The sequence below is a fragment of the Neomonachus schauinslandi genome, chromosome 15 (assembly GCF_002201575.2).
Source record: "Neomonachus schauinslandi chromosome 15, ASM220157v2, whole genome shotgun sequence".
NCBI lineage: Eukaryota > Metazoa > Chordata > Mammalia > Carnivora > Phocidae > Neomonachus > Neomonachus schauinslandi.
The window spans coordinates 56,397,961-56,425,150 of record NC_058417.1 but is presented as its reverse complement, the minus strand read 5'-3'; the positions used below and the strand labels follow the sequence as shown (position 1 = coordinate 56,425,150).

Here is a 27,190-nt window from a genome sequence, read left to right as displayed (position 1 = left end):
ATCCATTTATCCTCCTATCCACAAATCCATCCACCCATCCATTCATCTCTCCTTTCGTCCACACATCTACCCACCCACCCATCTACCCACCCACCCATCCATCCATTCACTAGCTCCTGCTTTGTCCCAGGCCTCCTGCTGCATGCTGAAGACACAGTGGTGGAAAGGACAGTCAACACCTGTCCTCATGTAGCTTGACATCAAAGGGAGGTACAGACTAGACACAAATAAATAAAATCATTCACAGTTGTCATCTGTGCCATGGTAGGCACAAATAATGGATTGCTAGAGGGAATACAGATGAGAGGCAGGGACAGAAGCCAAGCCTGAGATGAATGGGGGGTGGTGAAAGAAGGCTTTCCTTTGTGAGGAGGTGACATTTGGGCTGAAATCTAGAAGAAGCCAGACTTGGCAATAATGGGAGGGAGCAGCCTATGCAAAGACTCTGACATAGGAAAGGAAAGCTCCTGGCACATTAGAGAAGCAAAAAGCAGCCCTATGTGTCTGGAGTATGTAAGCAAGGACAAGAGTAGCCCAGAGAGTCGCCGAGTGAGTTGGTCAAGCAGTGAGCAGGGGACCCTGTGAAACAGCAGCTGACTGTGTGGTCCTGTTTGCAGGAAAATGCTGAACTGTTCAGAGCAGATACGATGAGCCAGTCCTGGAAAGACTACGTCAGCTATGTTGACAACATGGTCCTGGATGAATTTGACCATTTCATCCGCAAATCTCTGAATTACTTCATAGACAACATGGTCTTGGATGTGAGTTATAAATATAAGATATGCATATATTTGTGCTATAAATATGGTGTTATAAAGATAAGATAAGGTCTACCTTGGAATCTATAGTTTGCGGGTTCCTGACGAAAGACCAGGCTATCATGTTACAAATAACCAAACATTAGAACCTGCAGAGGGTGAACTACGCGGGCTGGCTTCAAAACTGAAAGTCCTGTATCCCAGGACTCTCTTTAGTCCCCGGCACTCAGGACGTCTGGTCACCTTCAATCTACCGCACCATAAATCGGCTATAGAACACATAAATGATCCTACCTCGTTGCCAGGTGAGGGAAAGCAAGCACCACTGTCCCCTACTCAAGTGGATTGGGCAGGGGGTACCCTCCTGTCAGCAACATCAGCTACTAACCTACTCAACCCTCATGGGGTCCGAGGGGTCCGTGGGCTCCATGGAAGTGTAAAGCAGGTCAGCAAAGGATGTGCTGGTTAATTTCATTCTGGCATTCTCCAGCATTTTCCACGGGGGTGAGCCCTCTCCCACCCATGTCTTTTTCATTACAATAATTCCCAAATGATTTTGAATACTGCCAGTAGGAGAAATCAAGATCCCCCAGCCCACCTAGCACACCTGCAGGAAAGATGTGGGAGAGGACAGCAAGACGCCCTTGTACAAGCCGCAGAGGATGGATGATTCATGCTTGAGCCCAGTGCATGTGTCTCAAAGGCCAGGTGTTACCAGACAATCACAGACCTGAAATTCTGTTGATGAAAGTCATCCTTACTACCAACCACAAGACTCATCAAGCAACCCACAATGATGCAAAGTGTCAGCAAGTTCAGGAATTTATAGTTAATTAGTCACAATCAAAACGATGATGATGCCCTGATGACAAAATGTCCTTCTCCAAAAATCCCAGGGAGTCCCCATATTTGCAAGGGGCCTGGCAGCAGGAGCAGACCCCTGAGGGAGAGGCTTTAGAAAATCCTGGTCATCTGAGTTTGTGACGATTGACCTTGTGTACTTAACAATTCACTTGGATGCTAGCAAACACCATCCCTTGGTCATAGAGAAAAACCAGTGGGTTCTTGAGTCAACTGCCCATGGGGCCGTCATGGGACTGTGTTTGGAAGATTAGTAGCCGTGGAGTGGATCTCATGGCCACCTGTGGGCCTTGGCCCGTACTTTGAGAATCACTGGAGTGTCGGACTAACCTCCATGAGGTCACCTGACAAATGAGGCCGGCACCCTCAGCCTCGCAGCCTCGCGAGGGGGCTCCAGGAACAGACAGGGTTACTGTGCGTACCCACTTTATGACTGGGATACTCCTGTGGCTGTGAGGGTTGTCCTTTATGGAGCACTTGAAAGCCGGCCTGCCTCCTGTCCAGCTCCAGCATCTCACAGCAAGTCATTTTAGGGGCTCGATGAATTGGTCGCGAGGCAATTTTGCCATGAAAATAAAAAATAAAAGAGAGACATTAAAAAGATCACAATGAAACGTGAAAAAAATGAATAGTACTAATACTTAATGTCTTCCTTTGTGATGAGAGGTATCCGTTTTCCAAATACTTGGGTGCAGACTGGTAACCGAGCACGGTACCTATGCTCCTTCCTGGCATATTGTCTCATGGACGTGGATGGGCGCCCAACGCTCCATGGGAAACAACGGGAGAAAGCCGACTGAGCTTTGTCGCATGGTGACTGATGCGTCCTCAGGGTCCAGGATAGTCTAGCGTGCAATCTGGCTGTACCGGGTCTTGTTTCACTCTCCCAGAAAGTTCCCCACCGTGTTTTCGATCAGGCTGATACACATAGTTGTTATCCGCTGTCATCCACTATGAGGGCTAGCTGAGATTTCGACCGTACGATAAAAACGTGAGTGCCTCCCAGAACCTTGTCAATGGAGACCCGAAACCAAACCGTCAACCAGTTATTTTATCTTTTATGGCAGCATCGTTTCACTCTCAATTAGTTATGCGGCAAGGATGCTCACAGTGGAACTCCCTAGAACTAAGGACGTGAGCGTTGTGCTTTCCAGAGCACGGTGACACCCATCCTGCCCAGCCGTGACCCCACCAGCGCCTGGGAGTGAGCCAGCCGCCGCTCCCACACATCCTGTGTTACTGGCTTAGTCCTCACAGTAACCCCAAGAGATGGGGACAGTTGGTGTCTCTGTTCTGTAAAATGATTATCCTCATTTTATGTATCTGGGGAAACTGGGAGGGCAAGTGTCTTGCCCACGGCCACGTGGCTTGTAAGTAGCAAGCGGACACAGCTCAGCACCAAGGCCGTGGGCTCTCTCCTGCGCTTCCGTGTGTGCGCTGGCCGCCTCCAGCCTCTCTGGGCCCTGCTCAGGGGCCCCTGGCTAAGTGTGCTCTCCCAGGTGGCCCCAGCCAGCCCCAGCCAGCCTGAGTCAGCCCTGGCATGCCCCGAGAGAACATCAGGGCCTTGGGAGTGGTTCCACCGAGCTCGAGGCATTGACCCCGGGCCGGCCTGTTTCAGGAGAGCGTGGCGCCACTCTTTGAGGTCCGCATGGAGCTGGACGAGGACGGGCTGGTCTTCCATCCATCCCTGGAGATGGGCGTGGACCATGGCTTCCTGACGCTGATTGAGGGCCTGATCAATGACATCTACAACGCAGCCAAGTTCATCCCCCGGCTGGCCAAGGGCCAAATGAGCTACAAGGTCAGTCCAGGCTCCCTTGCTCCAGCTGCCTTCCTAACTCAGCAGTGCCCCGTCAGTTACCTTTTAAATGCCAATGGCTCTGAGTGTGAGGAGCCACCCAGGGGTGTCTATCAGGTCCTCAGGACGCCAAACCGCATTTCCCTCCCCACTCCGGACATCCCGCCGTTCTCCCCAGACTGGCTTCTCCTAGTCGGCCTGGTTTTCATTCCCACTGCTGGCCAGAGCACGCTCGTACCCATTTCCTGGTGTTTCACTTGTTTCTGTGAGTTAACTGCTGTGGTCCCCTCAGCACGCAGGCATTTTGACAAACGTGCCCTCGCTGGCTTGTGCATCCAGGTACCGTCGATACATGAAGTACCTATAAGCAAAACAGATCGGATTCTCTGGACACAAAAGGCGTAGGAAGTTTTGCTTCTCCGAAGGGAGGTCTTTGGAGGTGTGTGTGTCGGAGCATTGTTTGTAAGAGTGAAACAAAACCTGGAAAAGACCTAAGTGCCATCAAACAGGGGAGCTGGTTCAACAGACGCTGGCCTGACCGGACAAAGCGTCTGCATGAGTCACCAACACCAGCCTGGGGTGGGGAGACGCTGGCGGCAGGTTATGGTTTATCAAGTTGTGGAACAATGTTTAGAATATGATTTCATTCATTGAAACAAACAAAAATCTGTCTTCCAATGATACGCTCCAAATTGCTAGGAGTGCTCACTTCTCCAACAGGAAGGGGGTAAGGAGGGAGGGGGCTTGGACAAAGGGGTGCAAAGAGGTTTTGATTTCAAATACTTCTGCGTTGCTTGAGATTTTTGATAATAACGGGCATGAATTATTTGCAACATTTACAACGAAAGGCTCTATACTATCAGGGAGGAAGGTATATGTGTGCGTGTGAGCATGTGTGCGTGTGCGCGGTGAGGTGAGTGCACAGAGGAAATCCCTCGCAATGTCAAGGACAGCTTCCCAGATCAGCTGAGTGTACGCTGGCTGAGTCTTAAAGGGTGGGAGGGGGTTTCCAGGCAGACGGTGTCAGGCCAAGGGGATGTGCCTGGATGAAGCGTTCCAGGGTCCAGAATAGTTTGTCACCAGAGATCAGCTCAGGATTGGACGCGGGACCCAGTGTGCTCCGGGGTCTGGCAGGATGCACATCTGGAACTCCTGCAGCCCCCCGTGGGCTCTGAGGGGATCCACCTGCTGATGAAGACACACGTGGAGGAGGACAGAGCAGAGCAAGACAAGTGTCCTGCCGATCATGCCTTAGCCCAGCCTGTGCATGCCCCACACCAGCCTCACTTGAGCCCGTGGGATCTTAATTTGCAGAGGTGGCTGAGTGGCCGTGTGGAGAGGTCAGTGCCGTGGAGAGAAAAGTTAATGCTGCTCACAGTTCCCAAAGAAACGAGAGGCCTGGCAGGTGGTGCAGGGCCACATGGGGTCACAGCAGGTGCAGAGGTGGGAGCGAGGGGCAAGCCCAGGCCAGAGCCTTTCCAGAGGTTTCTGCAGGAAAAGGCAAGGCAGGTGGGGGAAACTGCTAAGGACTAGCCAGTTTGCATTAATTGGCGGCTCTGGGCTCCAGGGGTCACCTGCAGTTATCGGGTACCTGACCCTGGGCCACTTGGGATAGGAGGAGTGTTGGGTAAAGCGGCAGGGCAGGGGGGGAGGGCAGGTGTAGCCTCAGGGCTGGTTGGTTTGCGTATGAAGGGTATGCTCCCTTCTGAGCTCTTCCTCTCTCTCAGAATTGGCTAGTCCCCAAAAGGGCAGTATCTCCCAGCCAGCAAGAGTTTTTAAGATGTCAAGGCATCTTAAGATACAGAAAATAAAAACCATAATGAATACACACACCCCACCTTGAGATTCTCCAGTTCCATGACTCAGTGAGTTGTCTTGTTGCTTAAACCAACTTGGGTTGGGTTTTCTGTCGCTCAAAACTCAAAAAATTCTGTCCAGATCAGGCCTCCCCAGTTCCCTGCTCTAGCCATCCATGGGAGACTTCCTTTAGTTCCTCAAACATCTGCTTCCTCCCAGCGCAGGGCCTTTGCATGTGCTTTGCTGTTTCTCTTGCTCTTTGCCTAGCCATCCATCAGTTCTCAGAACAATGGTCACTTCCTCAGGGAACATTCCCCGACCTCCTCCCTGCTACGCATTAAAGCAAGGCTCAGAGTCTGTGATTTTTTGAGGAATGCCTAACCCCATGCCTGGACCACACCCTCCATGTGACCCGCACCCACCCCCTCATGTGGCACACACAGCAGGTGCCAAGTTACTCTTGCATGAAAGAATCAGTGTGCGAGCTATCCTTGAGTCTGCCGGACAAAAGTCACATTCAACATGATCTTCTCTCGGGAGAACATGGCCAATCGGCAAATTGCTCTGTTTTCCATCTTGAGAAGTTAGCAACACTTCCACTGGCAGAGAGACACCCTCCAGGGTGGAGACATCCAATCGAAGCCGTGACCACAGCTCGCCGGTCTGCTTCTCTCCTGCCCCCTCGCAGGCAGACCTGGAAGACATGACGGACCTCATAGAGATGAGGGAGGAGATGTCCAACCTGGTCATCAGCGCCATGAAGGAGGCTGAGGAGTACCAGGACTCCTTCGAGAGGTACTCCTACCTCTGGATGGACGACCCCCAGGAGTTCATGAAGAACTTCCTGATCTACGGGCGTGCGGTCACCCCGGAGGACTTGGACACCCGGGCTGAAGAGACCCTCTCCAAGACGCCACCCAGCCTCACCCAGTTCCAGCAGCAGGTGTGTGTGCAGGCTTCCTCACCCCTGCAATTCCTGCCCCCTCCCTGGGGGGTGGGGGCTGCTCACTGGGCTTGATTCAAACCTTGGTGAATGGTTTTTATTTTTTATTTTTTAAGACTAAAGATTTTATTTATTAATTTGAGAGAGAGAGAGAAAGGAAAAGAGAGAGCATGAGCAGGGTGGGGGGGAGAGGGAGAAGCAGGATCCCTACTGAGCAGGGAGCCCCATGTGGGACTTGATCCCAGGACCCTGTGATCATGACCTGAGCCGAAGACAGACGCTTCACCGACAGAGTCACCCAGGCGCCCTGGGTGAATGGTTTTTAAATGTGGGTTTTATTATTATACTGGTCTGGTGCCTCCCAAAAGAGCAGATGACTGCCATGGAAGAGAGTTTGTGACTCACGGATTCCAGGAGGTGGGGGCATGCCTGGCCCCACAGGGCCACGGGGGAAGCACCAGGGTCAGTCCCAAGGCAGAGGGACAGAGGGGAAGGTGGGATCCACAGCCCATGTTGTGGTTTTCACAGGAAAGATAGGGCCTGGGATTGGCGAGTTGGAGTCATGTTGGTGGACTCCGGGGTGTAGGGGCGGCCCCTTGTTGTCTGGTCCCTGGCCCTGGGGTGAGTAGGATGGGGAAATATTGGCCCCGAGTGCAAAGAGGGTGGTTGGCATGCAGGCTCTGGGTTGGTTTGTATACGAAAGACGGGCTCCCTGGGGAGTGGTCTGCTCTCTCTGGGAGTCCGCCAGCCCTGGGAGGGGCAGGCCCAGCAGGGTCAGTGAGGCCCCAGGTGCCAGAGCATCAGAAAGATAGAACATAAGACAACAACAACTACACACACCTCCCCCTTCCCCATGCACGGTGGGAGAGAGACGCCCGTGAGCAGAACCCACGGGGGAGACGGGCGGGTGGGGGGCAGCTGGCAGAGCCGAGAGCCCAGAGAATGCAGAGCAGTGTGGAGAGAGCTGAGTTTAGGGCGCCCAGTGGTTGCCACGACCACAATCACCTCTTGAGCTCCTGGCCTATTCTTCAGAAGCCCAGTCGGCCTTGCCCGAGGCCGTCCCCTTCCGACAGGGGCTGGGCTGCGGGGCTGCAGGGGTCCCAGGGGAGCTGGGAGAAGAAGAAGAAGTAACCTGTGGGCAGGCTGCCCTCCTCCCACCGCGGCCCGACAGTGAGCAGCAGCTGGGTTTTCTAGATCGATTCCTACGAGAAGCTGTACGAGGAAGTGTCCAAGTGTGAGAACACCAAGGTGTTCAACGGCTGGCTTCAGTGTGACTGCCGCCCCTTCAAGCAGGCCCTCCTCAACATCATCAAGCGCTGGAGCTTGATGTTCAAGCGACACCTGAGCGACCACGTCATCAACAGGTGGGTGCCCGGCCCCACAGCCCATCCTGCCGTCCCGACCGTGACTTCGCCCGAGGAGAAACACGCTTTCGTGGTGTCGGTGGGGCGCTCCTGCCGGGCAGGCGTGGGGGTGAAGGTCAGCGTCGCGGTCAGCAGCCCCCCCCGCCCCCGTCCAGGGTGGGTCCCAGTGGACAGGAGTCACCTGGCTGTGAGTGGACACCCCGGGCTTCGTGGGCCCTACTCATTGAGCACCTCCGTGTCTGGAGCCACGAGGGCAGCAAGGCCACCTGACGTGTCGCCAGGGGACAGGTGACCACGCAGTCAGGGGCGGCGGTCAGGGCTGCGAGGGGCCAGGAGGGAGTGCAGGCTGAGCTCCCATCGGGAGGCCAGTTGGAGTGGAGCTGGTGGGACGCAGGGTGGGGCTCAAGAGCAGGTGTCCTGAAGAGGACAAGAGCTCTCCCTTGCTCAACAGGGCCCCACAGTATAACTGGGGAGTGCCCCCCACCCCCCACCCCCCCAGACAGGCCTCACCCCCACCATGGAGGCTGGCACCCCTCACGGGGGCCTCTTGTTCAACAGCCTGGCTGACCTGGAAGCCTTCATGAAAGTCGCCAGGACGGGCTTAACCAAGACCCTCAAGGAGGGAGATTACGACGGTCTCGTGGAGGTGATGGGTCATCTGATGAAGGTCAAGGAGAGGCAGGTGGCCACGGACAACATGTTTGAGCCCCTGAAGCAAACCATTGAGCTGCTCAAGACCTACGGGGAGGAGATACCAGAAGAGACACACCTGAAGCTGCAGGTGGACAGCGGCCGGGCGCCGTGCCATTCGGGGGGGCGGGGGAGGGGGCGAGCAGCCCAGGGCTGGGGCGTGGGGGGCTGTCCAGGGAGGGTGGCAGGGAGCCAGCCCAGTGCCGGGGGCCTTGCAACTGGAGTCCAGGCTGTTGTGCCTGGGGACAAGGCCTCTCACATGGGACCTGCAGGATAGACCTCCTCCTGTGGATCCAGGGATCCATGTGGAATGTCGAGGTGGGAGAAGGCTCCCTGCAGAGGAAGGGACAGTGAGGTGGCCTCTAGGGTGAAGCCGGTGGTTCCTCCATTGAATTGTTGAATTGAAAATGTCTTCATATCCCACACCTGCCCCCAAGGACGGGTCAACCCTGGGTGCAGGGGGGCGGTGGACCGAGAGTGGGGTCGGTGGAGCCCCTGCTGAGGTTAGGGACACGGCAGTGAGGCCGAGGGAGGGGCCAGCTGCTGCGGGAGCTCCCTGACCTGGAAGGTCCGTGTGGCAGGGCTGGCCCAGGCAAGGTGGCAAGGAGGAGGGGAAAGGTCCTGAAGCCACAGCCCGCCACCCCCTGGAGGGTCACCCTCATCCCTTTCTCAGCTCTCTGCCCTGCTCTGGATCCGGGCCGAGACCCTGCGGCAGGGGGGACGGCAGGGGTGTGGGGCAGGGGGGGCAGGAGCCGGGAGGTGCTGCCCTGGGTCCTGCTACCAGGCCGGTGGCCGGCCCTGCTGCCCTGCCCAGGACCAGCAGAGGACGTGGATGTGAGGGGTGTGCGGCCGGGCCCAGGGGCGACGGGCGTGAACTGGGCTTTGAATGTCCCTTCGCCCACAGAATGTTAACTCATCATAGAGGAAAGGGAAACCCCTGTCTTTGTTTTGTGGGCAAAGAATTCGTGGGCCGGGATTCTTTCTCTTCAAAATATTTTGTGATCAGAAGTCCAATATTTGCTCAAGTGCGGACAACTTTGAAAGCACAAAAACCCATCTGATTGTTAAAGCCGTTCTGGCAAAATTACAGAAATGGGGGACAGGCTAGTGGTTGCACCTGTCGAAGGTCCGCCTCCCGGGGCTCCCAGGACTCTCTGTGCTACATTTGCAACTGCCTGTGAGTCCACACTATTTCACGATGGAAAGCGTTTAAAAGAACAGGAAAAGGAAGGGATCGTGGCCTTTGTCTGCTGCAGGAGCTGCCGGAGCAGTGGACAAACACCAAGAAGCTGGCGATCCAGGTGAAGCAGAACGTGGCGCCCCTGCAGGCCAACGAGGTCAACATCCTGCGGCGGAAGTGCCAGCAGTTCGAGGTAGCGCCGCCCTGGCAGGCCGAGCCGTGTTGCCCCCCGGGAGGCCGGGGTGTCGCCGGGGAGGGTGATATGGGCACCTCTCCCACAGCTCAAGCAGCAGGAGTTCAGAGAGAAGTTCCGGCGAGAAGCCCCGTTCAGCTTCACCGACCCTGACCCCTACAAGTCCCTGAATAAGGTAGGTCGGTCAAGGACGCCGGTGCCCTCCCAGCCTCTCCTCGAGCTCTCATCCTTGGCCTCGAGGGGCCTGGCCTCGGGGCCACACGTGCACACAGGTGTCCACACACACCCGTGTGGCCTCCGTGCTGTGGGGTGCGGCTTGGCCAAGGGTCCCAGGCATGGGAACACCCCCAAGCCCGGCGATCCAGCCCAGCTGCTCAGCCCCGCTGTGCCTCCTTCGTCCCTGGCTCCTTCTCACCCAGTGGCTCCCTGTCACCGGCCTGGCACTCACCTCTGTGCCGCTGTCTTCCCCTCCCTGGCCACCGTGTGCAGCGTGTGGCCGAGCCCTACCATGTCCCCTTCTGTTCCCGATGTTAAGTCCACAACCAGCGTCCAGCGTACGAGCACCACTGGGCTGGGCCTGACAGCCCTCTCGCAGGGGAGCGTGTGAGGCACACGAGCATGAGCACAAAGGCCCCAAGATGCCCTTCAGGGTCCCCCGCACGTGCCCTCCCCCAGCCTCTGCTCTTCTCACACGGCTTCGAAGCCACCATTCCCAAAGATCCTCCCCGTTCGTCAGGGTCATTTTCTCACGTCCCACTCCCCCAGCCCCGCAGGGAGGCGCACGGTCTCTCCTGGAGCCCACAGGGCCCGGGCTGGGTTCTGCAGAGATCCGGTGTGAGCTTGTTTAGGAACCGGGTCCGTGCATGCCAAAGCCCTCTTGGAGCCGCCCGCACACACAGGGAGCCCATCTTCACATCCCGCACACACGCGCGCGTGCACACACACACACACACAGACGCTCACACACTCGACCCTGAAGCCCCCACTCTCACTCCCCTGGTTTGGAGTGACTCTTGCTTTCCTCCTCTTATCTAGACTGTTCTCATTTTCAAAGCAATCAAGCATTACCTCCTTAATGTTTAATAAGGTAAAAAACAGGGGGTGAGAATTGAGCCATCCTGAACCTCTCCGGAGGAAATCGGGCATTCGTGCCAGGCCCGTTAAAGTCACTTCTCACGCCTGAACTCCCAAAGCCGGCGCGCTGGCCGTGCGACAGAAGCAGGGGGCTTTGGAAGACGGGAGGGGGCGGGCGCACAGTTCCCGCCGGTCGGTGCGCGGGGTCAGAACACAGCACCTGGCCGGTGAGGACGCAGAGGAGGTCCACCGGGAGGCGGCGGAGGGCAAGAGGGAGGCCAGCACTGAGCGTGAGCCACGCTGCTGACCGCCCCCCTCGCCCGCCCCCAGCAACAAAAGAGCATCGCGTCCATGGAGAGCACCATGGAGGCCCTGTGCAAGTCCGGGAGCCTGTTCGAAGTCACGGTCCCAGACTACAAGCAGCTCAAAGCTTGTCACAAGGAGGTCCGCCTGCTGAAGGAGCTCTGGGACATGATCGTCGTGGTGAGGGCGATGGCAGTCTCCCGGCGTGGGTGGGGCGGGCCAGCACTGCGGGGACCCAGGGTGGGGGGTGAGGGGAGGCGCTAGGTCGCACTCTTCTTGGAAAGGAGGGTAGCACTCGGGCACGTGCTGGCTTCAGCCGGCCTCTCCTCCCAGCTCCCCCGTTTCCAGAGAGATGTTAGCTCTTCCCTCTTATTCCCTCCAACGAACTACAGAATCTCTGTCAAATCCTCCTCCCCTCCAAGAGAAACCATTATGACTTTATACAGAACTGGATTTTCTCCATGAGCTACTCTGGGAAGCATTGCCCTCCTGGTGTTGATCGGGGTTCTCCCCGCACACGAGCATGCTCCGCCTCTCCGTTTGTCCTATTTTTTTCAGTACATCATAGTAAAATGTTGGACATGTCTTCCTTCTGACCACACTGAGCCTCTTACAGAGGGGAAAGAGAGCGTCTCCGAGTCACAAGCTCTGTCCTCTCTCTCGAGGACAGACCAGAGCCTCTTGATAGTTACTTTCTCACAAGGAGCTGAACGCGAGTCTCGTGTGTGAGGGACATTCCAGAACAGAGTTGGTAAAGCCAGAGAGGACAGGGGGCTGCCCGTGCCCTGGATAAACAACAGTCCGCACAGACCTAGAGAATAAAGCCTGCGTTTCCCAGGAGTTAGCATTTACAGCCAGAATATTTCAAGGAAAATCCTCCAAAACACACTGCCCAGGACACTTTTATGAAAACAGGATAGAGAATAAGCTAAAGCCTAAAAGAGCCACTGACTCGGCGCCCACGGGGCATTAAGGTTTCGTGTCTTAGCATCTTCAAGGCTGGTCTCCTGTAAACAACCGCCCCTCTTTGCCTTTATGCAACAAGCAGGCTTGTCCAGCCCGGGCCTCCGGGCCTCAAACACCGGTACCAGAAATCTCTCTGCATCCATCCCAGCTTCACGTCCATTTCCAGCCCACACCAAATTGAAGACCGCAGTCTTTGTGGCCTTCCATGTCCACTGTTGGCAGGGTTCTTCCCGGGGAGATTCTGTTGTGTCCTCGAGCTTCTCCTAATACATGGTCATCCGTCAGTAGAAGCTAGGTTACTCTGCACTAACAAACAGCCCTAAGAAGACCTCTGTGTAGTTCACAACAAAAGTATATCTCTCCTTCATGCAAAGTCCACATGCTGGTTCCAGGCAGCCCTTGGGCAGCCTCTTGTCCCAGGCTGTGTAGCCCCGTGCATTTCCGTGACTGCCAAGGCCGACAGGGCTCCGAGTCAAGCACCGACAATTAAGTGCTCTCTGCCCCAGAGTTCCCGGCGTCACTCACGTTTCCCTGGTCGAAGCAGGTCACATGGCCCCACAACAGAGTAGAGGGGCCTGGGTCCTGGTGAGCGGTAGCAGCATCCTCCGCGGGATTCTGCCAAAATAGAGTTGAACGGCTGACTTTTGAGTTGTATCTTTGCAACTGGGCTCTCCCCAGTTGTGTCCGTCCACCGTACCACCCTCTGTCCGCAGTCCTGCATGCTCCCCAGGAGCCACGGCAGTAAGGGGACACAGATGTCTTCCCCAACCCTCAGTGAGTGTTTCCCTGCAGGTGAACACCAGCATTGACAACTGGAAGACCACCAAGTGGAAAGATATCAACGTTGAGCAGATGGACATAGATTGTAAGAAGTTTGCCAAAGACGTGAGGTCTCTGGACAAGGAGATGAAGAGCTGGGACGCCTTCGTGGGGCTGGACAACACCGTGAAGAACATGATCACATCCCTGCGCGCCGTGAGTGAGCTGCAGAACCCCGCCATCCGGGACCGCCACTGGCAGCAGCTCATGCAGGCCACCCAGGTACCGCCCCTGGCGGCCGGCGGGCCTCGCCGTGGGATGGGCTGGCCCTTGGCTGACGAAGCTGGGTGTGGGCAGGCCTGGCCTCGGGCGCTTGTGACCTGGGCCGGCCACACGGGGCGCTGCGCTCAGAGGGCGCCCATCCTGGCTGGAGTGCTCTGCTGCTGCCATCTGGGCATTCTTGATAGTTTTTTTAAAGATTTTATGTATTTATTTGAGAGAGATAGAGAGAGCGTGAGCAGGCGGGAGAGGGAGAAGCAGGCTCCCCACTGAGCAGGGAGCCCGACGTGGGGCTCGATCCCGGGACTCCAGGATAATGACCTGAGCCAAAGGCAGATGCTTAACTGACGGAGCCACGCAGGCGCCCCAATTCTCAATAATTTTTTTAACAAAGGGCCCCATCATTTTCATTTTGCACTGGAAATTATGTAGCCAGTTTTGGTTGTAGGTTGACTGTCCATAGGGTTCAGGAATTCTGGCTTGGATGAACATCTCCCCTGGCTTTCCCCATGCCCCCCAGGAGCACAAAGCCCTAGTGCCCAAATTTTCCCAGGGATATCCCCTAGTTGGGGGAGGGGGTGTTACCGGCATCGACATCCCCAGGAGGCAAATGGGAACACTCCCCACTGTCAGCAAACATTGAACAAAACTTTACTGAACAGCTACTCTGCAGAGAGGCCCCCCAGAGGTGCCACGGATACAAAGAGAGGGCGAATAGAGCCTCTGCCCTCAGGGAAGCAGAGAGAAGAACAGCACGTGCGATGCTCGTGTTCCAGATGCTGAGCGGGATATTCAGTGGAGATTCTAAGAGTTTAGAGGAGGCGTGGCCTCCAAGGGGAGGGAAGAACAGAAAAGGCTTCGGGGGCATGTGGAGTGTGGCTTGAGGCTTGGGGGAGAGAAACACAAGACAGGCAGAAGGGCTGGGCTGTCTGGAGTGCTCGAGCACTGAGCCGGACAGCAGGCTCGTGTGCCCCATCCAGGCGCCCCGGGAGAGACCCCCAACCGGTGATGAAAAAGCAACTAAAATGTCCCAGCCGAGGACGTAGTGAAACCCAGACAGATGTTCTCCCAAATGTGATGGAGAGACACTTGATTCTCTCAGTTAGCTAAACCAGTCTCCGTGGGGGCTCAGAACCGGTACTCGGAAATGTCGATGTGATGGCGAGACTGTAGGAGAGGGGTTGTCGAAGGGGTGTGAGGCCTGGGTAGCCCTGGGCACCTGCTACTGTTACCAGAGCAACAGTGCCCGAGACTCAGCCGTGCCTGCTAATAACACAGTGTCAGTAGCATTAATCCCTGAGCCTAACGCGTCAGCGTCCTGGGGCTGCCGCAACAAAGAACCACAAATGAGGGGCTTAAAGCCACAGACACATATTCTTCTGTGGCTCTGTGGCTGCAAGTCTGCAATCAAGGTGTGGGCAGGGGTCCCTCCCTCTGAAGGCTCCAGGGGACAGTCCTTCCCTGCCTCCTCCTGCTCGTGGTGGCCCCAGGCATCCCTTGGCTTGTGGCTGCATCCCTCCAATCTCTGTCTCTGCGACCACATGGCTTCCTTGTGCATTTCAAATCCTCCTCTCCTCTCCTCTTATAAGGACAGCTGTCATTTAGGTCCCACGTGGATAATGCAGGATGATCTCATCTCAAGATCCTTAACATCGACCAAGACCCTATTTCCAAATAAGGTCATATTCTGAGGTCTGGGTGGGCAGGAACTTGGGAGAAACACTTCAAAGCACTACACGTGGGCTCTGCTATTACACAGTGTGACTGGGAGGAAAGGCAAGTCCTGGAGAAGTAGCTCACCCGAGTCACGGAGCCAGGAAATGGCGACACAGAGCTTCTTCCAACCTGCTGGCTCTCCACAAAGGACAAAGATGTCCATCCAGTACAAATGACCTTAGCTGGAACATGCCTATTTCTCCCCCAGGTGAAATTTGAAATGTCAGATGAGACTACCCTGGCAGATTTACTGCAGCTGAACCTCCACAAATACGAGGATGAGGTCCGAAATATCGTTGACAAGGCTGTGAAAGAGTCTGGGATGGAAAAGGTATTTTGTTTGTTTGTTTGTTTTTGTCGACAGCAAAGTATGTTCTGTATGAGATGATGCTGAAGCAGGCCCACCAGCCCGGCGCCTATGAGCATCTCATTTCATGTGGGGTCCAGTGGTTGCTTAACACAAAAACAAAGTTTGGTAGGCTTTCCCTTAACCAACCCACGATGGAAATCTTGTAAAAAATTTCCAGAATGTATTACTGGAGAAAGGATCCCCCTGGCTCTAGCTCTGTCTCCTGCATGTGATACTGTGCACATTAAAACACGCCCTGAACTCTCCTCTCGTGGAGCGCCCTTCTCTGTGACTTTGGAGAAGAGGCTGAAGGAGGGAAGGCAGGAGGACTGGCCATCAGGGTGGATGATGAGCCACTGGTTGGGACAGTCACAGGACACAGGGAAATTCAGGAGGGCTCCTTCTGCAATTCAGATCTCTCTCCTCACCTGTTCGGTGAGTGTGAGTCTTCACATTTTGGCTTTCTTCCCTTTTTTTTAAAAAAGATTTTATTTAATTATTTGTCAGAGAGAGAGAGATAGTGAGAAAGAGCATGAGCGGGAGGAAGGGGCAGAGGCAGAGGGAGAAACAGAATCCCTGCTTAGGGAGCCTGATGCGGAACTCGATCTCAGAACCCTGGGATCATGACCTGAGCTAAAGGCAGACGCTTCTCCGACTGAGCCACCCAGGCACCCTGTCTTCCCTTTTTTTTTTTGAACAGCTTTATTGAGCTATAATTCACATACCATACCATTCACCCATTTAAGGTGTACAATTCAGTGACTTTTAGTGCATTCATGGATGTGTGCAACCATCACGTGGGAGAATTATTCAATGTTAGCATGTTCTCACCAACTCAAAAAGAAAGCCATTCCCTCTAGAAACCCCCCCATCTTCCCATACATCCCCGTCCCACCTCGAAGCAACCACTAACCCACTTTCTGTCCCTATGCATTTGCCTGTTTTGGACAGTTCATGTAAATGGAATCTCACCGGATGTGGCTTTGTCTGTCCAGCCTCTTTGACTTCACGTGATGTCATCAAGGTCCATCCATGTGGGAGCCTAAGTCAGAACTTCATTCCTCTTTATGGCTGAGCGGCATTCTGATGACCTGTCCATTGTATCTGTTCGTCTGCTGACGGACGTTTGGGTCATTTTTACCTTTTGGCAACTGTCAATGATGTTCTGGATTTCTCAAAGCAGGGCTTTGTCCCGGGTCCTTCTTGGCCCCTCCTGCCAGCCACCGAGTGACGTCGTTTCTTTGTCCCCCGAAAGGTGCTGAAAGCCCTGGACGCCACGTGGTCCACCATGGAGTTTGAGCACGAGCCACACCCACGCATGGGCACCATGATGCTCAAGTCGGACGAGGTGCTGGTGGAGACCCTGGAAGACAACCAGGTGCAGCTGCAGAACCTGATGATGTCCAAGTACCTGTCCCACTTCCTGAAGGAGGTGACAAGCTGGCAGCAGAAGCTGTCCACGGCGGACTCCGTCATCTCAATCTGGTTTGAGGTCCAGAGGACCTGGAGCCACCTGGAGAGCATCTTCATCGGCTCCGAGGACATCCGCGCCCAGCTGCCGGAGGACTCCAAGCGCTTTGACGACATTGACATGGAGTTCAAGGTGAGCACAGCCCTCCGCCTCCCCCTGGGCATTTTCAGAAATGGCAACGCTGGAGAGCGCGTGGCCACTCACGCCCCGGGGGCCCATCTCCTCCCAGGCCCTGATGGAAGAGGCGGTGAAAACCCCCAACGTGGTAGAAGCCACCAACAAGCCTGGTCTCTACGACAAACTGGAGAATCTGAAGAAGAGGTGGGTCCCCGCGCCTGGCCCCACGCCTGGCCCCGTCCCTGCCACCAGGAGGCGTCCTGGTGGCAGGGACTCGAGCTAGCAGCCCCCCCCCCCCCGCCCCCGCCACCCAGGACAGGGCAAACTCTCCTCCCTGGGCGCTGGTGCTCCGGGCTGCGTGGTACCACGCTGGCCACACAGCGTGTCCTCAGCCTCAGAGGGACCCCCACACGGCGGGTCAGGTTCCAAGGTCTGAATCTAACTGGGGCTGCAAACAGCAGACCGGGTGTCTCCGGGGCTGTCGTCCGTCTGGCGAGGACAGGATGGGCTGCAGAAGGCCTGGACCTCCCCGTTTCCTCCCTCCTAGCTTGGCTGTGTGTGAGAAGGCCTTGGCGGAATATTTAGAGACAAAAAGACTGGCTTTCCCGAGGTTCTACTTTGTCTCCTCGGCTGACCTCCTGGACATCCTCTCTAACGGAAATGACCCCGTGCAGGTAGGCGGGCCCTTGGCATTCCGAAGGTGGCCCCGTGCTCGCCCCCATGTCTCGGCCCTGGCCGGTTGGAGCCCTGCGCATGGAGGTCCCCAGACCGCCTCCACAAGGTCATCGGCCCCAGAAACCGCCAGGGGACCCGGCCATGACAGAGAGACCCCTTGCCTCATTTTCCTCATCTGGAAAATGGGTTAGATGCCAGAAGCTTGGCGAGACGCTGTTTCTGGGAGACACGCCCGCTCGCTAGGTGGCTGCGGGGTCATCCTGACAGATCCGGGACCCCAAGAGCCAGGGGGAGGTGTTTCCTCGAGGCTCTTCTGAAAAGAGAGAGGGCTTAACTCACTAGGTGAAAGGAAAACACTATATTTTATTCGAATCCTAAAATTGCAACACACACCAGAAGGGACGCACGGGGTGGCCCAGGGAAACGGGCCCAGGGCCTGGGACCGAGCTTGTCAAGGAAAAGTGTCCTGTCGCCTTCAGGAACAGACCTGGGATCCCGGGGCTGGTCTCTGAGATGCCCCTTGGTTGGTTAAGCACGTTAGTTAACACCAATCAGACGGGGTGGTGGGGGGGATAATTCCAAAAATCAGAAAGACGCTTAAAACCGCCCAAGGAAAACCCGGCTGCGCTGCACCCCCTCCAAGGCCCTGGGTTCCGTGACCCCCACCCCCACCCCAGGTGAGCCGCCACCTGGCCAAGCTCTTCGACAGCCTGTGTAAACTCAAGTTTCGCCTTGATGCTGACGAGAAGCCTCTCAAATTCGGCCTGGGCATGTTCAGCAAGGAGGACGAATACGTGGACTTCGACCAAGAGTGTGACCTCTCAGGGCAGGTGAGTGCTGGGGGCACACACCCAGCCCGGGACTGTCCCTCAATCCAGCAAGCACTCCAACAGCTTCCGTAGAGAATTTCCAGCACAGCCTGACCCGTGTAGTCCGGGTGCATCTTGAGAAAAAAACGGACAGAAAAGAAGGGGAGCGGAGAGGGTTATGGATGCCGGTGGGCTGTCTTGGGCTTGCCAGGGGACTGCCTCGAGGGGCCCCCACACGCCTGAACCGCCGCTTTCTAATCCCTGTTCAGAACAATTGGCTCCTCACCTCGGGTGGCCCCGTTCCCGTCCCCAGCCACCCATGAGGCGGCCTCCTCCTGCCGACACCAAGCGGCCCCGCAGCCCCTCTCCCCCATCTCACCGCCCAACTCAGCAACCAAATTGACTTTGACATTTTCCTAAGTGAAATGTAATTTGGAGAGAAATCAGCTGGGGAAAAAAGAGGAAAATCTCACGCAAGAAAACTGGAGCTTCAGAAACGTGGGCCCGGAGCTCCTGGCGGGTTTGCTTGGCGCGGCCAGGGTTGGTGGGGGCCCTGGCGAAACCCAGTCATCACGGTGTGTTCACAACCGCGGTCACTGTGTTTATAGTTTAAAAGAAAAACCAAGCCGATTGTCCTGTTTGGGTCTTCCCACCCAACCCGTAGTGGCTAGTGAAGGGTTTGTATTTCAAAATACAAAGAAGGCTTGTCTGCAAATAAAATACAAAGAAGGTTTGTCCTGTGTGACTGTCTGGGACCCTGAGACCAGGCACCCGAGGAGCAGCCAGAACCCGCCAGGGACTTGAGAGGACGGCGCCTCAGGGGCTCGGATGTAGCCTGTCTTCTCTTCTAGAATTTTCTCTGGATCCCCTCCCTTGTCCTCCTAGAAATAGTGTAAGCACGTGAACGCCCAAGGCAAAAGTCTTGCAGGGACACCCCCCGGCTTCCCAACCACATTTGTTAAGTGGGTCATTCTTACTGCTCTACAAAACCTTGACTTTTCCACCCCTGGGATGACAATGATAGCAAATGGTCCATTTATTTTTTTAATGACAAAGCAAGTCTTTGGAACTCGCCGCAAGGGCCTGTCTGGTCAATGTGGCTCCCGTCCCCAGGTGGAAGTGTGGCTGAACCGAGTGCTGGCCCGCATGTGTGCTACTCTGCGGCACGAAATCCCAGAGGCCGTGGTGACGTACGAGGAAAAGCCGAGGGAGCAGTGGATCTTGGATTACCCAGCCCAGGTCCTGGGCGGCGGTGGGCGGGGGGTGGGGGGCGGGGTCTGCCCCAAGGTCGGTCCCGCGCCGGCAGGGACCGCTGTATCGGGGGGTGACGCTCATGGTGCGGGGGGGCCCGGTGGGTGCCCGTCTGCTTGCAGATTGCGCTCACGTGCACGCAGATCTGGTGGACCACCGAGGTGGGCCTGGCATTCTCGAGGCTGGAGGAAGGCTATGAAAACTCTATCAAGGATTACAACAAAAAGCAGGTGTGTGTCCGTCAGAAACCCTGCCCTTTCTGTCGGTTGGTCAAAAGCGGCCAAATCTCGGCAACCCCCTGTGGTTCCACCCAAAGGTAACCGCTTTGGAAATATACAACTTCCACTTTTTTGTCTGGAAATCAGCAAATCATCAATTTGTGTGCATATCATGGACTTACATGCCAATACTGTAGAAACTATCTGCATGGCTTTAAAAATCCCCTGTTTGTACTTAATGTCCACCGTCTTCCCGGGGCGTTAGACTTTCTCACACGATGTCATTTTCAGAGGCTCCGTGGTATCCCGTCGGGGGCTGCTCTGCTGCTCACCCCACCCCCAGCCGGGGGATATTGAGAATTTTTCTGTGCTCCGTTTTTGTAAATAAGAGCATGGTGGTCTTCCCTCCACCACTGTGGGCTCCCAGGGGACCCATGCAGCCGGGGGAGGGCGGGGCGCACGCAGTGTCCCAGCCAAGGTGCCTCTGCTCCTGCAGATCAGCCAGCTGAACGCGCTCATCACCCTGCTCATTGGAAACCTCAGTGCAGGCGACAGGATGAAGATCATGACCATCTGCACCATCGACGTGCATGCCCGGGACGTGGTCGCCAAAATGATCACAGCCAAGGCATGGGCACCGGGGAAGGGCCGGGAACCGGGCTGGCCCCCGTTAGTGCCTCTTCCCGGGGCGGGGGGGCGTGACTCTGTTCCTGGTAGCAGCCCCCACCCCTCACGAAGACTCGGCCCTGGGGAGCAGTCAGAGGAGGGCCCGCTCCTCCACGGGATTTGGCTGGGGGCAGCATTGGGGTGGACATGGGTCCTGGAGGAGGAGCCAAGGGTCTGGCACCTCCTGCAGGTGGAGAGCTCCCAGGCCTTCACCTGGCAGTCCCAGCTCCGGCATCGCTGGGACGAAGAGAAGAAGCACTGCTTTGCCAACATCTGTGACGCCCAAATCCAGTACTCCTACGAATACCTGGGCAACACGCCGCGGCTGGTCATCACCCCGCTCACGGACAGGTGAGGGCACGCACCAGCCGCCTTGGGCAGGCGGTCGGGGAGGCCTGTGTCCAGACTCACCCCTGCCGCCTGCCGGGCACCCAGCCTCGGATCACTCCGACGCTAGCTGTGTGGTCTTGGAGGAGTTGCTCAACCTCTCTGAGGGCCTGCCAAGTGGGGGTGCCATTTCTGGCTCCATCTCACGTCCCTCTTGTGTCTCCCTGGTGCCGAGTGCGTGTCACCTGGGCACGGTGAGCTGACACTACCGTGAAAGGGAAGCGGGTGGCCATGGGGTCACCGCACGCAGGATAATCAGAGGTCCCTTGCAGATGCTACATAACCTTGACCCAGTCGCTGCACCTGATCATGGGCGGGGCCCCCGCTGGCCCTGCCGGGACCGGCAAGACGGAGACGACCAAGGATCTGGGCAGGGCCCTGGGCACCATGGTGTATGTCTTCAACTGCTCTGAGCAAATGGACTACAAGGTGCGCTCCAGGCCTGGAGGGGGCCAGAGGCCCCTGTGGGGACCACACACCACATCCCCGGGCCCCATGCGTGTTCTAGATGTCTGGACACTGCAGTTCGAACCGGGGGAGGAGGCACCGGGTTCCCAGTCTGCTGACGGTCTCTGCCCTGCGTCCCTGCCAGTGGTCTTGGCCCTCCCAGGAAGCTGGGGCCCCGTGGAGGTGACAAACATGTCCAGAAGAGGCTCCTAGGGTCAACAAACCCAGGCCCAAATGTCCTGTCCTGCCCTGGGAGGTCACCTCCTCCCAGCCTCTGTTCCAAGCTCTCTCCAGGTGGCTGGGGGCTCCCGACAGGATGAGCGCCTCTGTCGTGGTTCAGCGTGGGGCTTTGGGGTCAAAGCGAGTCCAGGCAGGCTGAGCAGGGGAGCCAGGGGACGGGCCAGGCCCCAGCGATCCCTGGAGACTGTGCAGCATGCTGTGGGTTCTCCACGGGCCCCATGGGAGAGCAGAGCCTCCTGGTGGCCCAGCAGGGCAGCCTCTGTGGGGGGCTGGGGTGGGCCTGGCATCAGAGCCTGGGCCTGCAGGAGGCCTCCGGTCCCCTCCCCACCCATATCTGAGCCCCAAAGCCCAACCCTCCTGAGGTTGAGGCGGGGCCAGCTGCCCCTCTCCCAGTCAAGGCCACAGACCACACCAGCCTCTGGATTTCAGAAAAGTATCTCAGGAGCACTTTAACACTCACCTGGAATCCCATACGGAGACCCTGAAGAATCCTCATCACCCAGCTAAGGACTGGAGAGACACAAACATCTAGAAGAAAATCTGACACGCATGCCCACCCCCCATCTTAGAGAGAAACCCCTCCCTTGAGTGCAAGAAAAAAATAGCAGGGGCTGCATTTTACATGAATGCACGTGTCTGAGCCATCCAGCTCGGAGGCCAGGGAAGCCCCCACACCAGGGAGGTCATGGGCCAAGGCTGGGCTCTTCCTGGCAGCCAGCCCTCCACGGCATGCACCGGCCCGCTGGCCTCCCCCAGGCCCCAGAGCTCCCCAGCCTGACCTTCGGTCAGTGGACTGTGAACAGGACTGTGACCCAGCAGAAGGGGCAGATGGGGGGCTCCTGGCAGGACTCTGGTCGGCCCTCTGAGTCTCTTCCTCTCCCCCATCTCATCCTTCCTAGTCTTGTGGGAACATCTACAAGGGCCTGGCTCAGACTGGAGCGTGGGGCTGCTTCGATGAATTTAACCGAATCTCGGTGGAGGTCTTGTCCGTGATCGCTGTGCAGGTAGGGTCCTGTCCATGGTCTGTGGGTCATGTAGGGGCTGGGGCTTGTCAGCTCTCCTGTCAGCCCTTACACCAGGCAGTCCGTTCAGCCCCGTGACCCTCCTTGCCTGTCCCCAGTGCGCCGTGCAATGCAGGGTGGTGTGGCACGGAGGTGAGGGACCCCAGGCCTGTCCTGCAGGGGCCCGGAGTCCGGGTGGGCACACAGAAGAATCGGATGCAGCAGGCCTAGGTGTAACCAGCTACACATGAGGGGATAATGAATTCTGCCTGGAGGACAAGGACAGAGGTTACAGTGTCAGCGAAGGATGCATTAGACATCAGTGCTGGAAGAAGGACAGGGAGGAGGCGGGGAGAGAAGACGGGAGGGAGGAAATAGGCCCGTGTACTTCGGGCATGAACAATGGGGAGGCCGGGACGCGGTGGGAGTAAGATCCTCAGAGGGGGGACAGCCCCATGCCGGCACAGCCCCAGGCCGCTTGCAAACTGCCTGTGCACCCACCCCCACGTCTGGAGGTGCATTCCTACACTGCACAGGAACCCTCCGGATCCGGAGGTGAGAACCACGGGGCTCTCTCAGGGGAGCTGAGGCCAAGCTCGAGGTCCAGAATCAACTTGAATATTCCAAAAGGACCCAGAGGTCAGGCCGGTGCAGGTGCTGGGACCCTCCTTCCCATGGGCGCAGTAGATAGATAAGCAGAGACCAGCTCCCTGCAGCCGGAGCCTCCAGCCCACACGGGAGGCTGGGGGGCAGAGCCAGGGGAGCCGAGCTGAAACCAGCCCCTGCCACTCACGACCCACAGCCTGGGTGTAGCGCCTGCTCCAGACTTACTCACTGGACTCCCCAGCTCTGTGCTTGGCCGTGATTTCAACTCTCCCTAATCCCTAAAATGGTTTCGACGACTCAGGTTTGCTGACACCATTAGAGGTGAAGGCAGGTGGCCGGCACCCTCCACCTGTTAGCCTCCCGACACGGAGCTGTCCCTGAGCTCTGGGCTGGAGGCCAGTAAGGCAAAGAGAGAACGAAGGCTGCTGCCTTGGGGTCCCCCACCCCCACCAGGGCAGCAGCAGAGTGACTCCCCACCCCCAAAGTCGGTAAATGGACCCCAACATGGTTTTTGACTCAAATGGACCATCAAGAACTGGGCCAGGATGCTAGGAGAGGCTTCGCATAGCGGGGAGGCAGCGAAGAAATTAAGAAATTAAGGTGCGCCGCCCCAGCCGCCAGGCCTGCCCCGGGGAGCCCAGCCCTGCGGACCAGCCAGGGAGGAAAGGCCAGGCCCCAGGGCGGGAGCTTTGCTCAGAAAGGCGGAGAGACCTTGAATTCAAGGCAGGCATTTGGGAGGTTTAACCATGATCGTGGGGCGCCCTCCCGTGGTCACGCACAGGTTGGCAGCCAGTCGGCAGGAGCGGAAGATCCCACGGGCTCCTGAGCCCCCAGGTTTAGAATTCACCCAGTGCCGTTCTCACAGACCGCCAGACACAGAGCCTGCTGCTGCAGCGTGCCCCCACGCGGCACCCAGAGCGGGAGCGGGACCCACGGAGCGGCCAAGAAGCAGAGCGCCGCTCAGCGATAGTGCGGGGCAAGCAGGGGTGTCCCGGCGCCGGGGGGGGGGGACCCTCGACCCCGGTGCTCTACTGGGTGACGCGCCCAGGACATGCTGCACCATCCCGCAGAGCAGCGCTCATGAAGGGGCAGAGGTACGGGAGTCTGGAGCAGACCAGTGGTTGCCGGGGTCACAGGGAGGGTGGGGGCAGGGGGAGGTGGGTATGACTATAGCAGGGGACGAGAGGGGTCCTCGCGTCGTGCAAGATGCTCCTGCTAGGGGACGCTGGGGAGGGGCGCGCGGGGGGCCCAGGAGCATGTCCGCTGCCTTATTTCTTAAAACTGCGTGTGAGTCTATGTTGTCTCAAAATTAAGTTTAATTAAAAAGAAAGCGAGACCAGGAGTGTCCTCTGCAAACGCGTAGCCACAGGCTTTGACACCAGTGGAGATCCGGCCCGTGGAAGCTGGGCATTCCCACGCTGACACGTCCGTGTGCCAACTGTTTAGGTTAAATGTGTCCAAGATGCGATTCGGGCCAAGAAAAAAACGTTCAGTTTCCTGGGAGAGATGATAGGTCTCATCCCCACCGTGGGCATTTTCATCACCATGAACCCTGGGTATGCAGGACGCACCGAGCTGCCCGAGAATTTAAAGGCCTTATTCAGGTGTGCGGGCAGAGGAGGGCAGAGGGGACCCTAAGCCAGGGCGAGCTGGGAGTGAGGGAGGGAGGCCGGGGAGCGAGGCTCCTGAGTTAGGGGGTCTAGCAGGCAAGGCCTCCTTAAAAAGCAGACAGTAATCTTCCCGCTCTGCCTTCCTGGGGGAAGAGGCCCCTGACCACGGAAGGCTGGGTTCAGAGAAGAGTCAGTACAGCGGGTGTGGGGCGTGGCGCCGGGCCCTGCAGACGGCAGAGGGCACAGGGGGATGCTGGGAACCCGCCCCCATGCCCCTGCAATCCTGACGCTGTGGGCTTCCTGGCATGGGAGGTGTGCACCTAGCAGATGAGAGGCGGGATTGTGGGAGGAAGGGGGAGAAGCCTGAGCAGACCCCACTGATCTCCCCCAGGCCCTGCGCCATGGTGGTTCCCGACTTTGAACTGATATGTGAGATCATGCTGGTGGCCGAGGGCTTTCTGGAAGCCCGCCTGCTGGCCAGGAAGTTCATCACGCTCTATACCTTGTGCAAAGAGCTCCTGTCGAAGCAGGTGCATGCCAACGGTGTCTGGGGCTGCAGGGCGGCGCGGGAGGGTGCCGTCCATGTGCCCCCCGTGGCATGCCGGCTTTGGCCCCAACCCTCCCTAACCCCAGCCCGGGTGGGAAGGCGTGCTCACACCTGCTCGCCCATGCTTCCCCTCCCCAGGATCATTACGACTGGGGCTTGCGAGCCATCAAGTCTGTGCTGGTGGTGGCCGGCTCCCTGAAGAGGGGCGACCCCAGCCGGGCAGAGGACCAGGTGCTCATGAGGGCGCTGAGAGACTTCAACATCCCCAAGATCGTGACCGATGACCTGCCCGTGTTCATGGGGCTGATCGGGGACCTTTTCCCTGCCCTGGACGTGCCTCGGAAGCGGGACCTGAATTTTGAAAAGGTAGGAACTACTGCGCCCTCGGGTCAGATCCACACCTCGGTGGCAGGTGCAGCACCGGGCAGATGGTAGCCACACGTTTCTCCCTCCGCTGCTGAGAGAAACACCCGGAAGCCCCAAACCACCTTCCAGCCCCAGCCAGCACCTCTTTAAATGCTGGGGATGGGGCAGATCTCAGGAGGAATGGGGGGATGGCAGAGGGGCTTCGGGCAGACCTGTCGCCTGCACAGATGCTCAGCAGCATCACCGGCAGAAGTGGGGACACATCCACGCCAGAAGCCACTGTTCCCTTACAATATCTCCCACAAAGCCCCCTCCTGGAACGACTGCCTGGTCCTTGCGCCCTGTGCCCAGCACCCCCTCCTGTGTGCACCTCCCCAGATCATCAAGCAGAGCATCGTGGAGCTCAAGCTGCAGGCAGAAGACAGCTTTGTGCTGAAGGTCGTGCAGCTCGAGGAGCTGCTCCAAGTGCGCCACTCAGTGTTTGTCATCGGGAACGCGGGCAGTGGCAAATCTCAGGCATGCCCCACTCTTGTCCACTCCTCGGTCCTCCCTGAAGGCCTGTGGGCTGCTAGAGGCTTGGCCTCTGTCACATCCCCACACCCCCGAGGGCAGGGGGCAGCGAGGAGCAGGCCCTGGTCCCACTGATGAGGGCCTTCTCCTAGGTTCTCCTCTCTTCTTGCTCCTTCCCCCTGGACACCAGCCACCTGGCCCTCTACGGCCAGCCCCCCACCCCCGCCCTCTGTCCCCACCTGCCCCCTGTGTCAGCCCCCCAAACTCCTGTCCCCTGCCATTACCTGGGCATGGTGAGAAGCAGAGGGTGGTGGCCAATACAACTGATACCTATGACATCGGAAGATTCTAAGCCAGCCAGTGTTGAGCTGGAAGCCCGCAGGATGGACCACTGTGTTATTAATCAAGATCATTTCCAAAGACTAATAACATGGGGGTGCTCACAGCAAGTAATTTTTAAAAAGACAGAAACTTGGCAACAGCTTTCTCTGCCCACGGGTCCTGTCCCCAGGCTTTAATAAAACCACCTTTTTGCACCCCCCCCCCAAAAAAAGCAACTGCATGAACCCGATCATCTAAAAAGAATATGTACATATGTATGTATTTTTACACCTGTACACACATATACATGTATGAAAACATCCTCAAATGTCCCTCAAAATCCTTTTCTCTGGGTGGAGGAATTACCAGTGAGCGTAGATTGCCTTTGTCAAGAAACTACTGTGAACTTTTCCTGATCTTAGCCTGGTCCCAGAGCACATGGCGCTCCATTGTCCACACACAGGGGTGGTTGCCGTGCGTTCCCCATCCCCCGGGCACCTGCCTCGGTCAGTTTGGGGCGCAAACTCACCTGCATGTCACCAGTGCAGGACCGGCCCAGAGCAGGAATTCTGGGTGGGGTTCGTAAAAGGCCTTCGGAGTTGTGCATGGTGCGTCCCCAGGTGTGGGTGCAGGAGCGGTGGCCCCCGAGCCCCGGGTGAACAACGCACCCCCACACCAGGTCCTCAAGTCTCTCAACAAGACCTATCAGAACATGAAGAGGAAGCCGGTTGCCGTGGACCTGGACCCCAAGGCTGTCACCTGTGATGAGCTGTTTGGCATCATCAACCCGGCCACCAGGGAGTGGAAAGACGGTAACAGGAGCTGTGGCAGGGTGGACTGAGTGAGGGCGGGTCACCAGCAGGCGTCCCGGGCTCACACCAGCCCTGCTCACTCACACCAGCCCCGCTCACACCAGCC

General features: G+C 57.2%; 2 protein-coding genes across 2 annotated transcripts in view; one reads left to right on the top strand and one right to left on the bottom strand.

The window, feature by feature from the left end:
- DNAH17 (dynein axonemal heavy chain 17) overlaps positions 1-27,190 on the top strand; it is a 93,842-nt gene that overhangs the window by 21,972 nt on the left and 44,680 nt on the right. Inside the window, exons 17-41 of the mRNA XM_021680944.1 lie at positions 618-761; positions 3,238-3,420; positions 5,903-6,157; positions 7,352-7,521; positions 8,080-8,302; positions 9,468-9,584; positions 9,673-9,759; positions 10,989-11,141; positions 12,720-12,968; positions 14,890-15,012; positions 16,286-16,633; positions 16,731-16,822; positions 17,166-17,292; positions 17,971-18,123; positions 19,216-19,341; positions 19,476-19,583; positions 20,068-20,199; positions 20,428-20,588; positions 20,897-21,053; positions 22,211-22,315; positions 24,365-24,522; positions 24,920-25,058; positions 25,214-25,441; positions 25,820-25,957; positions 26,952-27,084. Coding sequence (XP_021536619.1) covers positions 618-761; positions 3,238-3,420; positions 5,903-6,157; positions 7,352-7,521; positions 8,080-8,302; positions 9,468-9,584; positions 9,673-9,759; positions 10,989-11,141; positions 12,720-12,968; positions 14,890-15,012; positions 16,286-16,633; positions 16,731-16,822; positions 17,166-17,292; positions 17,971-18,123; positions 19,216-19,341; positions 19,476-19,583; positions 20,068-20,199; positions 20,428-20,588; positions 20,897-21,053; positions 22,211-22,315; positions 24,365-24,522; positions 24,920-25,058; positions 25,214-25,441; positions 25,820-25,957; positions 26,952-27,084 — 4,009 coding nt within the window. The remainder of the gene's footprint in view (positions 1-617; positions 762-3,237; positions 3,421-5,902; positions 6,158-7,351; positions 7,522-8,079; positions 8,303-9,467; positions 9,585-9,672; positions 9,760-10,988; positions 11,142-12,719; positions 12,969-14,889; positions 15,013-16,285; positions 16,634-16,730; positions 16,823-17,165; positions 17,293-17,970; positions 18,124-19,215; positions 19,342-19,475; positions 19,584-20,067; positions 20,200-20,427; positions 20,589-20,896; positions 21,054-22,210; positions 22,316-24,364; positions 24,523-24,919; positions 25,059-25,213; positions 25,442-25,819; positions 25,958-26,951; positions 27,085-27,190) is intronic.
- The window catches only part of PGS1 (phosphatidylglycerophosphate synthase 1), an 81,487-nt gene continuing 81,221 nt past the window's right edge, over positions 26,925-27,190 (bottom strand). Inside the window, exon 10 of the mRNA XM_044921868.1 lies at positions 26,925-26,974. The gene's annotated coding sequence lies outside the window, so the exon portion shown is untranslated. The remainder of the gene's footprint in view (positions 26,975-27,190) is intronic.